Source organism: Coregonus clupeaformis, chromosome 1 (assembly GCF_020615455.1).
Source record: "Coregonus clupeaformis isolate EN_2021a chromosome 1, ASM2061545v1, whole genome shotgun sequence".
In the NCBI taxonomy this organism is placed as follows: Eukaryota; Metazoa; Chordata; class Actinopteri; order Salmoniformes; family Salmonidae; genus Coregonus; species Coregonus clupeaformis.
In genome coordinates, this window is record NC_059192.1 from 71,073,847 (window position 1) to 71,086,826 (window position 12,980).

General features: G+C 42.9%; 1 protein-coding gene across 1 annotated transcript in view; it reads right to left on the reverse strand.

The window, feature by feature from the left end:
* Window positions 1–271: 271 nt before the first annotated feature.
* Window positions 272–12,980, reverse strand: part of LOC121577692 (fatty acid synthase) — a 138,694-nt gene continuing 125,985 nt past the window's right edge. The window contains 13 exon segments of the mRNA XM_045219645.1: window positions 272–2,298; window positions 2,388–2,639; window positions 6,296–6,394; window positions 8,971–9,123; window positions 9,222–9,280; window positions 9,527–9,754; window positions 9,831–10,019; window positions 10,206–10,600; window positions 10,838–10,929; window positions 11,320–11,471; window positions 11,645–11,849; window positions 12,128–12,351; window positions 12,469–12,591. Of these exon segments, the coding sequence (XP_045075580.1) occupies window positions 2,161–2,298; window positions 2,388–2,639; window positions 6,296–6,394; window positions 8,971–9,123; window positions 9,222–9,280; window positions 9,527–9,754; window positions 9,831–10,019; window positions 10,206–10,600; window positions 10,838–10,929; window positions 11,320–11,471; window positions 11,645–11,849; window positions 12,128–12,351; window positions 12,469–12,591 (2,309 nt within the window). The 3' untranslated portion in view covers window positions 272–2,160.

The following is a 12,980-nucleotide window of genomic DNA, read 5'->3' on the forward strand; positions in this document are numbered from 1 at the left end:
GAAAGATCAGTTTTAGGCTACAGGAATTATTTGCAGTGTGGTTGATTGTTTTCAGTAAAAGAAATGTGAGCTGCTCAAATGGGGTCAAACTGCTCAGTTCACTTGCCCAGGGCAATAAAGTAACCCCTGATACGTGTTTGGTGCATAACAAGTTCTCCTTCTATTCCATGCCCACCTCTCAAATCAGTTGAATACTCTGAGGAGACTACTTGTTGAGAACTATAATTTATTTGTTAAGTTTATATAGACCAGACAGACAGTGAGGCAGGACGTTAGTAATAGCTCTTTATTTGGACTAATACAATAAATACAACTAGAGGAACACACCGTCAATTTCCTCCTCCTTTTTACTGCAGCCAATCACAGTGTTCAAATTAGTCACCTGACACTTCATAGACCTGATTAGAAGTCTCAGAAGTCAGGTCAGTCTGTTGCATTCTGGGATTGGACCCCAGATCTTAGAGGACCTTCAGGAGTCAGCAAAGGTCATGGGAGTCAAAAACAGCTGGAGGTATAAAGTTGCCTCGTAACCACAGATCTAGGATCAGATTACCCTGCCCACAGTCCTAACAGGAGGACAGTAAAGTATCTGTTCCTGGACTAGTGGTTAGGGGTAAATTCTACCTACTCCTCAACAAGGCCCGTTCTTCAGATCAATGATTCCACATCACAAACAAAATGGAAGCATGGACAAACTACTACTCTTTCAGTGAGACAGTAAAATCAGGTCATGTTCAGTGGGCACAAAAAATGAATGCTCGTTTTCAGTTGCAAAGCATTTTGCTACATTGTGCCCTAGTGAACACGACAATAGGTTTAGCAGGACATCACTTGTATGGCACTACCCAAATACTGGACCATTGCTCAATTTCCTTTCAAACAAGTGCCAATGCGTTTTGAAGCATTGCATGTTGACAGCAGTAGTACTTTTTTGTTTTGTTTTTTACATTAGTCTTGTGTAACAATATTTCAGGAATGTTGGAAAATGTCTTCCCATTTAAGGAAAAGAAAACAATGTTAATTTAGTAATATTAGTAATCCATTGTAGCTAGTTACATTGAACATTCTTAAACAGCAGCAATTTAAATTACTTTTTTTCCTGTCAAAGAAGCCGACGTCATAGAAATGTGAACTGTAGATATCCAATCAGTCCTCTTAAAGGTGTACTCACACAGGAATGACAACACACCCAGATCTCAACCCAGAAGAATACTGTTGTTTTCAAAAGGTTCTTAACTGGAAAGACAGTCTTATTTCCAGTAAACAGCTGAATAGGTAATAAAGTTATTAACTTGATCAAATATGGTATCAGTCAAACACTATCAATTTCCTTGTAGCGACAGTAAGACCTTTAGTTGTCAAGTTGGGGAGTCTTCTGCATTTCACTGTGTGAACCTACCTTAAGTGGATCAGTGTAACAACACTACATCAGCCACTGTATCTCTACAAGGAAACAAAACAAACATCAAAATCTACTAAAATAGGGATCTTAACTCAACTTCTGACCAAAGCTGGTAAACAAACCCTGATGCAATACAAACAGAAAATAAAACTTCCCCAGACACAGACAACCATGTAACAATGTCAACTTCCTGGTAACAGGTACAGAGCTTGAACAGATGAAAGACATGTGAGAGACAGGAGGCTATGTCCTGGAGGAACAGACCCATGTCTGCATCATTTGGGCACTGTTAGGGTTTGGCATACAATAAAACATGCACATACACGCACAAACACACAATGAGTAGGTAAAGGGTCCATCCACACAGCTTTATCACCAAGGTAACGACACACCCTTTAGCAGGATCATAACACAGCAGCTAGGTAGGTTATCTAGTCACTAGTCAGTTGGCAACACAGCAAGGCTCACATGCTAGGCTAGCTATAGGGTTGAGCCAGCGGGTTTCCAGTTGTAGCAGGATTATCAGTATGGAGACTTATTCTACCATTCAAAACATGATGAAGAGACAAGATTTTAAAAAATAAAAAGAGAAGACCTTATTGGTAGCATTACATACAGCACGTTTTGTTCCCATGGGAACATACCCTGTGGCAGTGAGCCAAGAGCTTTAATAGGTTGAGGGTTGCGTCCATTATATGTATTGACCAATGGGGTTAAGATTTCATGATGGGAGAGGGCTGTGAATGGGCGGGACTGGTCTAACCCTCTCGGGCACTGATGCGTGGCTCGGCCAATGTGCTGTGGATGATGCTGCTGATAGACTCCACCCCTTCTCCTTCAAGGAAGCTGCGGTGGTCTCCCTCAATGACGTGGACCAACACCTTACCATCACACACCTGGGGAGAAACAAAGCCTGTTATTATAGAAGATGTTTGTGTGTAAGTGTGTGTGTGTGTGTGTGTTGTGTGTGCGCACGTGCAATCACCTCGCTCAGTTTGTAGTCAGCCCCCAGGTTGTCTCCGTAGTCGCTGCTGGCCTTGGCGCGGAGCAGGGTGACGTTGCCATGGTATTTGGTTGCTGGAATGTAACTGTCGGCAGCCTTGAGTTTGTAGTAGAATGTGGCGGCGGCGAATCGCAGGGAGTCTTTACTGACGTTCATATGGCTGGAGGTGATGAGGTCCACCGCCATGTTGACACGGGCCTTCAGATCAGACAGAGGGAGGAGGGTCTCCAACAACTAGAAAGAGGTGGGGGGAGGGGTTATAATAGGTCAGTTAGGGTTATAATTAACAGCAGACTCGTACATTTCCTCAGTGAAAACAATATACTGAGCAAATATCAAAATTGCCTTTTTACCAAATTACTGTACGACAGACAACGTATTCACCCTGCACACCCTAATTGACAAAGAAACAAACCAAAACAAAGGCAAAGTCTCCTCATGCTTTGTTGATTTCAAAAAAGCTTTTGACTCAATTTGGCATGAGGGTCTGCTATACAAATTGATGGAAAGTGGTGTTGGGGGAAAAACATACAACATTATAAAATCCATGTACACAAACAACAAGTGTGAAGTTAAAATTGGCAAAAAACACACATTCCTTTCCACAGGGCCGTGGTGTGAGACAGGGATGCAGCTTGAGCTCCACCCTCTTCAACATACATATATCATCCAATTGGCGAGGGCACTAGAACAGTCTGCAGCACCCGGCCTCACCCTACTAGAATCTGAAGTCAAATGTCTACTGTTTGCTGATGATCTGGTGCTTCTGTCACCAACCAAGGAAGGCCTACAGCAGCACCTAGATCTTCTGCACAGATTCTGTCAGACCTGGGCCCTGACAGTAATCCTCAGTAAGACAAAAATAATGGTGTTCCAAAAAGGGTCCAGTTGTCAGGACCACAAATACAAATTCCATCTAGACACCTTTGCCCTAGAGCACATAAAAACGATGTATACACACACCTCGGCCTAAACATCAACACCATAGGCAACTTCCACAAAGCTGTGAACGATCTGAGAGACAAGGCAAGAAGGGCCTTCTACGCCATCAAAAGGAACATAACATTCGACATCCCAATTAGGATCTGGCTAAAAAATACTTGAATCAGTTATAGAACCCATTGTCCTTTATGGTTGTGAGGTCTGGGGTCCACTCACCAACCATGAATTCACAAAATGGGACAAACACCAAATTGAGACTGCATGCAGAATTCTGCAAAAATATCCTTTGTGTACAACATAAAAACACCAAATAATGCATGCAGAGCAGAATTCGGCCGATACCCGCTAATTATTAAATCCAGAAAAGAGCCGTTAAAAATCTACCACCACCTAAAAGGAAATGATTCCCAAACCTTCCATAACAAAGCCATCACCTACAGAGAGATTAACCTGGAGAAGAGTCCCCTAAGCAAGCTGGTCTTGGGGCTCTGTTCAGAAACACAAACAGACCCCACAGAGCCCCAAGACAGCAAAACAATTAGACCCAACCAAATCATGAGAAAACCAAAAAGATAATTACTTAACACAGTGGAAAGAATTTACCAAAAACACTGAGCAAACTGGAATGCTATTTGGCCCTAAACAGAGAGCACACAGTGGCAGAATACCTGACCACTGTAACTGACCCCAAATTAAGGAAAGCTTTGACTATGTAAAGACTCAGTGAGCATAGCCTTGCTATTGAAAAAGGCCGCCGTAGGCCGACCTGGAGAAGACAGGATTCGTGCACACTGCCCACAAAATGAGGTGGAAACTGAGCTGCACTTCCTAACCTCCTGCCAAATGTATGACCATATTAGAGACACATATTTCCCTCAGATTACACAGACCCACAAATAATTCGAAAACAAACCCAATTTTGATAAACTCCCTTATCTACTGGGTGAAATACCACAGTGTGCCATCACAGCAGCAAGATGTATGACCTGTTGCCACAAGAAAAGGGCAACCAGTGAAGAACAAACACCATTGTAAATACAACTCATATTTATGTTTATATATTTTCCCATTTGTACTTTAACTATTTGCACATTGTAACAACACTGTATATATACACATAATGACATTTGAAATGTCTTTATTCTTTTTGAACTTCTGAGTGTAATGTTTACTGTTAATATTTATTGTTTATTTAACTTTTGTTTACTATCTACTTCACTTGCTTTGGCAATGTTAACATACGTTTCCCATGCCAATAAAGCCCTTAAATTGAACATTGAAATTGAGAGAGGGGGTAGAGAAAGAGGGAGAATGAGGGGGGGTACAGAGAGAGAGGGGGGGTAGAGAGAGGGAGGTACAGAGAGAGGGAGGTACAGAGAGAGGGAGGTACAGAGAGAGGGGGGTAGAGAGAGAGAGAGAGAGAGAGAGAGAGAGAGAGAGAGAGAGTGGGGGGTAGAGGGAGAGGGGAACAGAGAGAGAAGGAGAAAAAGAGAGAGGGCCAAATGAAAATAAATGAAAGTATACATATATAGTGTATATACAGTTGAAGTCGGAAGTTTACATACACCTTAGCCAAATACATTTAAACTCAGTTTTTCACAATTCCTGACATTTAATCCTAGTAAAAATTCCTCCTGACAGAGCTGGTGTAACTGAGTCAGGTTTGTAGGCCTCCTTGCTCGCACACGCTTTTTCAGTTCTACCCACACATTTTCTATAGGATTGAGGTCAGGGCTTTGTGATGGCCACTCCAATACCTTGACTTTGTTGTCCTTAAGCCATTTTGCCACAACTTTGGAAGTATGCTTGGGGTCATTGTCCATTTGTTAGACCCATTTGCAACCAAGCTTTAACTTCCTGACTGATGTCTTGAGATGTTGCTTCAATATATCCACATCATTTTCCTTCCTCATGTTGCCATCTATTTTGTGAAGTGCACCAGTCCCTCCTGCAGCAAAGCATCCCCACAGCATGATGCTGCCACCCCCGTTCTTCACGGTTGGGATGGTGTTCTTCGGCTTGCAAGCCGCCCCCTTTTTCCTCCAAACATACCGATGGTCATTATGGCCAAACAGTTCTATTTTTGTTTCATCAGACCAGAGGACATTTCTCCAAAAGGTACGATCTTTGTCCCCATGTGCAGTTGCAAACTGTAGTCTGGCTTTTTATGGCGGTTTTGGAGCAGTGGCTTCGTCCTTGCTGAGCAGCCTTTCAGGTTATGTCGATATAGGACTCGTTTTACTGTGGATATAGATACTTTTGTACCTGTTTTCTCCAGCATCTTCACAAGGTCCTTTGCTGTTGTTCTGGGATTGATTTGCACTTTTCGCACCAAAGTACGTTCATCTCTAGGAGCTCCTTCCTGAGCGGTATGACGGCTGCGTGGTCCCATGGTGTTTATACTTGCGTACTATTGTTTCTACAGATGGACGTGGTACCTTCAGGTGTTTGGAAATTGCTCCCAAGGATGAACCAGACTTGTGGAGGTCTACAAAAAAAATTCTGAGGTCTTAGCTGATTTCTTTTGATTTTCCCATGATGTCAAGCAGAGGCACTGGGTTTGAAGGTAGGCCTTGAAATACATCCACAGGTACACCTCCAATTGACTCAAATGATGTTAATTAGCATATCAGAAGCTTCTAAAGCCATGACATAATTTTCTGGAATTTTTTAAGCTGTTTAAAGGCACAGTCAACTTAGTGTATGTAAACTTCTGAACCACTGGAATTGTGATACAATGAATTATAAGTGAAATAATCTGTCTGTAAACAATTGTTGGAAAAATTACTTGTGTCACGCACAAAGTAAATGTCCTAACCGACTTGCCAAAACTATAGTTTGTTAACAGGAAATTTGTGGAGTGGTTGAAAAACGAGTTTATGACTCCAACCTAAGTGTATGTAAACTTCCGACTTCAACTGTAATTAAAGTGTTGCAAAGTGTTGTACCTTGTTGTACTCGATGCCAGTAAACTGCTGGATGAAGGCACACATAGCTTCAGTCTCTGCCTCCGACTCTTTACCAGGGGTCAGCTTGGATTTGTAGCTCTGAAAGGAAAATGACTTAATGTTGGTATTCTATCTCTACACTATGGTTAATGTTGGTATTCTAACACTACACTATGGTTAATGTTGGTATTCTAACACTACACTATGGTTAATGTTGGTATTCTAACACTACACTATGGTTAATGTTGGTATTCTAACACTACACTATGGTTAATGTTGGTATTCTAACACTACACTATGGTTAATGTTGGTATTCTAACACTACACTATGGTTAATGTTGGTATTCTAACACTACACTATGGTTAATGTTGGTATTCTAACACTACACTATGGTTAATGTTGGTATTCTATCTCTACACTATGGTTAATGTTGGTATTCTAACACTACACTATGGTTAATGTTGGTATTCTAACACTACACTATGGTTAATGTTGGTATTCTAACACTACACTATGGTTAATGTTGGTATTTTAACACTACACTATGGGTAATGTTGGTATTCTATCTCTACACTATGGTTAATGTTGGTATTCTAACACTACACTATGGTTAATATTGGTATTCTAACACTACACTATGGATAATGTTGGTATTCTAACACTACACTATGGTTAATGTTGGTATTCTAACACTACACTATGGTTAATGTTGGTATTCTATCTCTACACTATGGTTAATGTTGGTATTCTAACACTACACTATGGTTAATGTTGGTATTCTAACACTACGGTTAATGTTGGTATTCTAACACTACACTATGGTTAATGTTGGTATTCTAACACTACACTATGGATAATGTTGGTATTCTAACACTACACTATGGTTAATGTTGGTATTCTAACACTACACTATGGTTAATGTTGGTATTTTAACACTACACTATGGTTAATGTTGGTATTCTAACACTACACTATGGTTAATGTTGGTATTCTAACACTACACTATGGTTAATGTTGGTATTCTATCTCTACACTATGGTTAATGTTGGTATTCTAACACTACACTATGGTTAATGTTGGTATTCTAACACTACGGTTAATGTTGGTATTCTAACACTACACTATGGTTAATGTTGGTATTCTAACACTACACTATGGATAATGTTGGTATTCTAACACTACACTATGGTTAATGTTGGTATTCTAACACTACACTATGGTTAATGTTGGTATTTTAACACTACACTATGGTTAATGTTGGTATTCTAACACTACACTATGGTTAATGTTGGTATTCTAACACTACACTATGGTTAATGTTGGTATTCTAACACTACACTATGGTTAATGTTGGTATTTTAACACAACACTATGGTTAATGTTGGTATTCTAACACTACACTATGGTTAATGTTGGTATTCTAACACTACACTATGGATAATGTTGGTATTCTAACACTACACTATGGTTAATGTTGGTATTCTAACACTACACTATGGTTAATGTTGGTATTCTAACACTACACTATGGTTAATGTTGGTATTCTAACACTACACTATGGTTAATGTTGGTATTTTAACACAACACTATGGTTAATGTTGGTATTCTAACACTACACTATGGTTAATGTTGGTATTCTAACACTACACTATGGTTAATGTTGGTATTCTAACACTACGGTTAATGTTGGTATTTTAACACTACACTATGGATAATGTTGGTATTCTAACACTACACTATGGTTAATGTTGGTATTCTAACACTACACTATGGTTAATGTTGGTATTCTAACACTACACTATGATTAATGTTGGTATTCTAACACTACACTATGGTTAATGTTGGTATTCTAACACTACGGTTAATGTTGGTATTTTAACACTACACTATGGTTAATGTTGGTATTCTAACACTACACTATGGTTAATGTTGGTATTCTAACACTACACTATGGTTAATGTTGGTATTCTAACACTACACTATGGTTAATGTTGGTATTCTAACACTACACTATGGTTAATGTTGGTATTCTAACACTACACTATGGTTAATGTTGGTATTCTAACACAACACTATGGTTAATGTTGGTATTCTAACACTACACTATGGTTAATGTTGGTATTCTAACACTACACTATGGTTAATGTTGGTATTCTAACACTACACTATGGTTAATGTTGGTATTCTAACACTACACTATGGTTAATGTTGGTATTCTAACACTACACTATGGTTAATGTTGGTATTCTAACACTACACTATGGTTAATCATGAGGTTTGGAGTGTTGAAGTAGAGTTCACTGTGAGGGAACTGAGTATGAACGTTTCAGAGAGCCTCTGTGTACATGTACATCCTGTTAACCTGTCATCTGTGTGTGTCAGTATGTACACACATACGTATCACCGATGTGTCTGTATCCGTGTGTGTCTGTATCCGTATGTGTGTCTGTATCCGTGTGTGTGTCTGTATCCGTGTGTGTGTCTGTATCCGTGTGTGTCTGTATCCGTGTGTGTGTCTGTATCCGTGTGTGTGTCTGTATCCGTGTGTGTGTCTGTATCCGTGTGTGTGTCTGTATCCGTGTGTGTGTCTGTATCCGTGTGTGTGTGTGTGTATCCGTGTGTGTGTCTGTATCCGTGTGTGTGTCTGTATCCGTGTGTGTGTGTAAGCGCTCACCTGCGTGTAAGCAGCGACATAGGAGTGTGATCCGTCGAAGAGGAAGAGGTACTCTACGGTTCTACCCTGGGCCTGCAGCTGAGAACACATCTCAAACGCCACGCAAGCCCCAAAGGAGTATCCCGCGATCCGGTACGGACCCTCTGATTGCACCTATACACAAACAGACAGTTATTTATAAATCACTAATGAATCTATCATGTATGTAAATGTAGCATTACAAATAAAGTTGTTGTTAGTATATTACGTACCTGACGTATACAATCCACATAGTATGTAGCCAGAGACTGGATACTGTCCAAAGGAGCAGCTAGAGAGATGGGGGGGAGATGGATGGTTTCAGTCGTTTACATCAAGTTTACAACTTTAGAATGAGACTGTGTGTGACTATCAGTGTGACTGTCAGTATGACTGTATCAGTGTGACTGTATCAGTATTACTGTGTGTGAAAGAGGAGGGAGTTTGTGTATGTATATTTGTGTGTGTGCGCGCGCATGTATGTATGTGTATTTCTTAGTGTGTGTATTTCTTAGTGTGTGTATTTCTTAGTGTGTACCTTTAGTGCACTCCAGGCCATAGCAGGGAACACTGAGCTTGGCGGTGAGCGTGCGGAAGGCAGCGATGGAGCCCTCTATAGGGTGGACCAGGAACAGCGGGCGCTCAGCACTCTGCACCTCGTTGAGACGCGAGACCGTGGGGCCGTCTGGGTTGACCAGCATCAAACTGAGGTCTGACTCCAACAGAGAACGAACTCCTCCCTTCTTCACTGGAGACTGATGGGACTCTGGAGAGAGAGAGAGGGAGACATTAGCCCATGAAACACACACACATACAAACACACACACACACACAACACACACCTGTTGTTCCTGCCGGTTGGCTGGACAGCTCTCGGAGCTTGTTGATGGTGAGTTGTCGGATCTCCCTCATCGCCATGACGATGTCGTAGTCGCGCTCCAGTGTCTGACGCACTTCCACGCCCATCAGAGAGTCTAGTCCCAGATCAGCCAATGAGGCGTCAGCGTTCAGGCTGCTGACATCACGTACACCTGAGAGAGGGAGGGTGAGAAGTTACATGAAACACACATGATGAATACATACCAAATTAGGGATGCACAATTCTGGTAACTTTCCCAAAATTCCCAGGTTTTCCAGAAATCCCAGTTGTAAGATTCCCGAAATCAGATGGCAATAAGCACGACTTCTAGAAAACCAGAATGGAACCACTCTCTTACCCAGTATATGAGCAACAGCCTCCACCAGGTCTCTCGGTCCTGTTCCTTCACTCTTCACCACGCTCCTCTCTGCCAGCACGAAGCTCGACATCACCGGACGACGCTCGCACAGGAAGCGGTCCAGCACCTCCAGACAGGAAGTGATGCGCTGCGGGAGAGTCCCACCCACCACCACGTCGTTACCGCCCATGGTCTCCAGGACAACGCCCACATCGCCAATGGCGCCCCACTGGACAGCCAATCCGGGCAGGCCGTCGTGGCGCCGCTGCTCACACACGCGCTCCATGGCAGAGTTGGCGTAACCATAGTTACTTTGGCCGGCGTTGCCACGGCCGCAGCTCACAGAGGAGAAGGCTACGAAGTAGCTGAGGTCTGGACACATCTTTCTGGTCACCCTGAGGAGAAAAAAGAAACATAAATGAGACATTCATTTTGTCTCCAAAATGTGATCATGTGGGTTTTTGGGTCTCAAATATTTGTTGCTCTAAAATATATATTATTCTTGTTTTTCAACCATTGTCTTGGATTTTAACTTAAATTCAAACCAAACTAATTTGACTCTCTTCCGAGGGAAGCGAGGCAGAGCCAAGGTTGAGGATAGCACTATATCAGGCTGGAGAATGTCCTCTCACTTGTTCAGGTGGAGGGTGCCGTTATATTTGGGTTTGTTGACATCCAGGAACAGCTGAGGAGTCAGATTCTCTAGCATCCCATCCTTCAACACCTGGTACACACACAGACAAGTTAGACAGATACAGGTTATAGAGAGACTGGTTAGAGAGAGAAACCGGTTAGAGAGAAAGAGAGAGAGGTTAGAGAGAGACAGGTTATAAAGAGAGACAGGTTAAGACTGGTGAAACAGGGACAGGTGAGAGAGACAGGTTAAGACTGGTGAAACAGGGACAGGTGAGAGAGATAGGTTAAGACAGGTGAAACAGGGACAGGTGAGAGACAGGTTAAGACTGGTGAAACAGGGACAGGTGAGAGAGACAGGTTAAGACTGGTGAAACAGGGACAGGTGAGAGAGACAGGTTAAGACTGGTGAAACAGGGACAGGTGAGAGAGACAGGTTAAGACAGGTGAGAACAGTGTACAGGTAGGAGGGGGGCGTTACCATGGCGAGGTGAAAGACTCCTCCCACAGGCCCCAGCCTGCAGGCCTCGTTGATGAGTTGCTCCGCCCCCTCCTGGGTGCTGACATCACTGGTGGACACCAGCACCTGCACGCCCATCCCCTGCCACTCACGCACGCGCTTCGCCTGGTAACCTAGCAACATGAACCGACAATAACAAAGGTGACTGGACTGTCACAAACAAATCAACAGTGTGTAGCTAATGTAACAACACAATGGCTTTACAACCCAGCACACGTCAAAATGGGAGAGTACTAACCTAGTTAGCCATGCAAGTAAAAGTTCTGAGTTCTTGTCTCTCTCTTACCGTTGCGGATGCCCGATCTGGAGGTGAGCACCAGTTTGCGGGCGCCTCTCTCCGTCAGCCAATGGGCGAGCTCCAGCCCGAAGCCACCCAGTCCCCCAGTGATGATGTAAGAGTGGGAGGTGGGGCAGAAGGTACGGCAGATGGCGGGGAGGGAGAGGGGTGAGCCCATCGCCTGGGTACCATTACCCATCTCCTCAGAACGCACCTAGAGAGAAAGAGAGCAACGTAAGATACAACACAGAAATCTGACTAGAATTAAAAACAGTGATAAGTCTGATTAGTAGCAATAACTGTGTTATAACAATGTGATAAAAGTGTAATATGTTTTAATAAGTAGAGTCGTGTAGAGAGGAAAAGGAAGGTGAAAAGTGAAGAGAACAAGTAAAGCAAAAGCAACGTTTGAGGAAATGAAAAAAGCTTTTGTTTTTGTGAGGGAGAAAAAAAAGAAGCTAAGGAAAGAGTAGAAATGGTAGAGTGACTGACCTGCAGCTGGACTTTGCCGATGTGTTTTCCCTGGGCCATGTATCGGAAGGCCTCCTCCACCTGGTCTCTCTCAAACACTGTAGTCCTCAGGGGCTTGACTACACCTCCCACAATGCCCTCCTTCAGCAGCTGGGACACCTCCTCCCACTCCCTGTTTCCCTCCTCAAACAGGGCGTCCAATAGGATCCCGTGGAATGCCACGTTCTTCAGGAAGAGAGCCATTCCTGAGGGAAACAGGGACGCATGTCAGACATTACGGCTAAAGATCAGCTGCAGTGGCACAGTGAGTCGGGCACAAAATGGCTGCCATGGAGAGAGCAGTTGCAGTGCTGTGTACTGACCCAGCGGGGAGTTGTTGGACAGGTCGTATTTGCCGATCTCCAGGAAGCGTCCGTGTCGGGCCAGACAGCGAAGACTGGCCTGCAGCTTCTCCTCAGCCAGGGAGTTCAACACCATGTTTACTCCTAAACACAGAGACATCCAGGATACACAACACCATGTTTACTCCTAAACACAGAGACATCCAGGATACACAACACCATGTTCACTCCTAAACACAGAGACATCCAGGATACGCAACACCATTTAAGTGGTCCTTTTTTGGTTCTGTCAGTAGAGCATGGTGCGTGCAACGCCAAGGGTTGTGGGTTCAATTCCCGCTGGGGCCACCAATACGTAAAATGTGTGCACGCACGACTGTAAGTCACTTTGGATAAAAGCATCTGCTAAATGGCATATGAGTGTGAGGGAGGCTGGATTTGATGGCTTAATATAGGGAACATGTGTGCAAGGTACAACTGCATATTTTGATAGTTCAGTGACATGTTGGGTGTGTATAGTTGAAGTGTTTTGT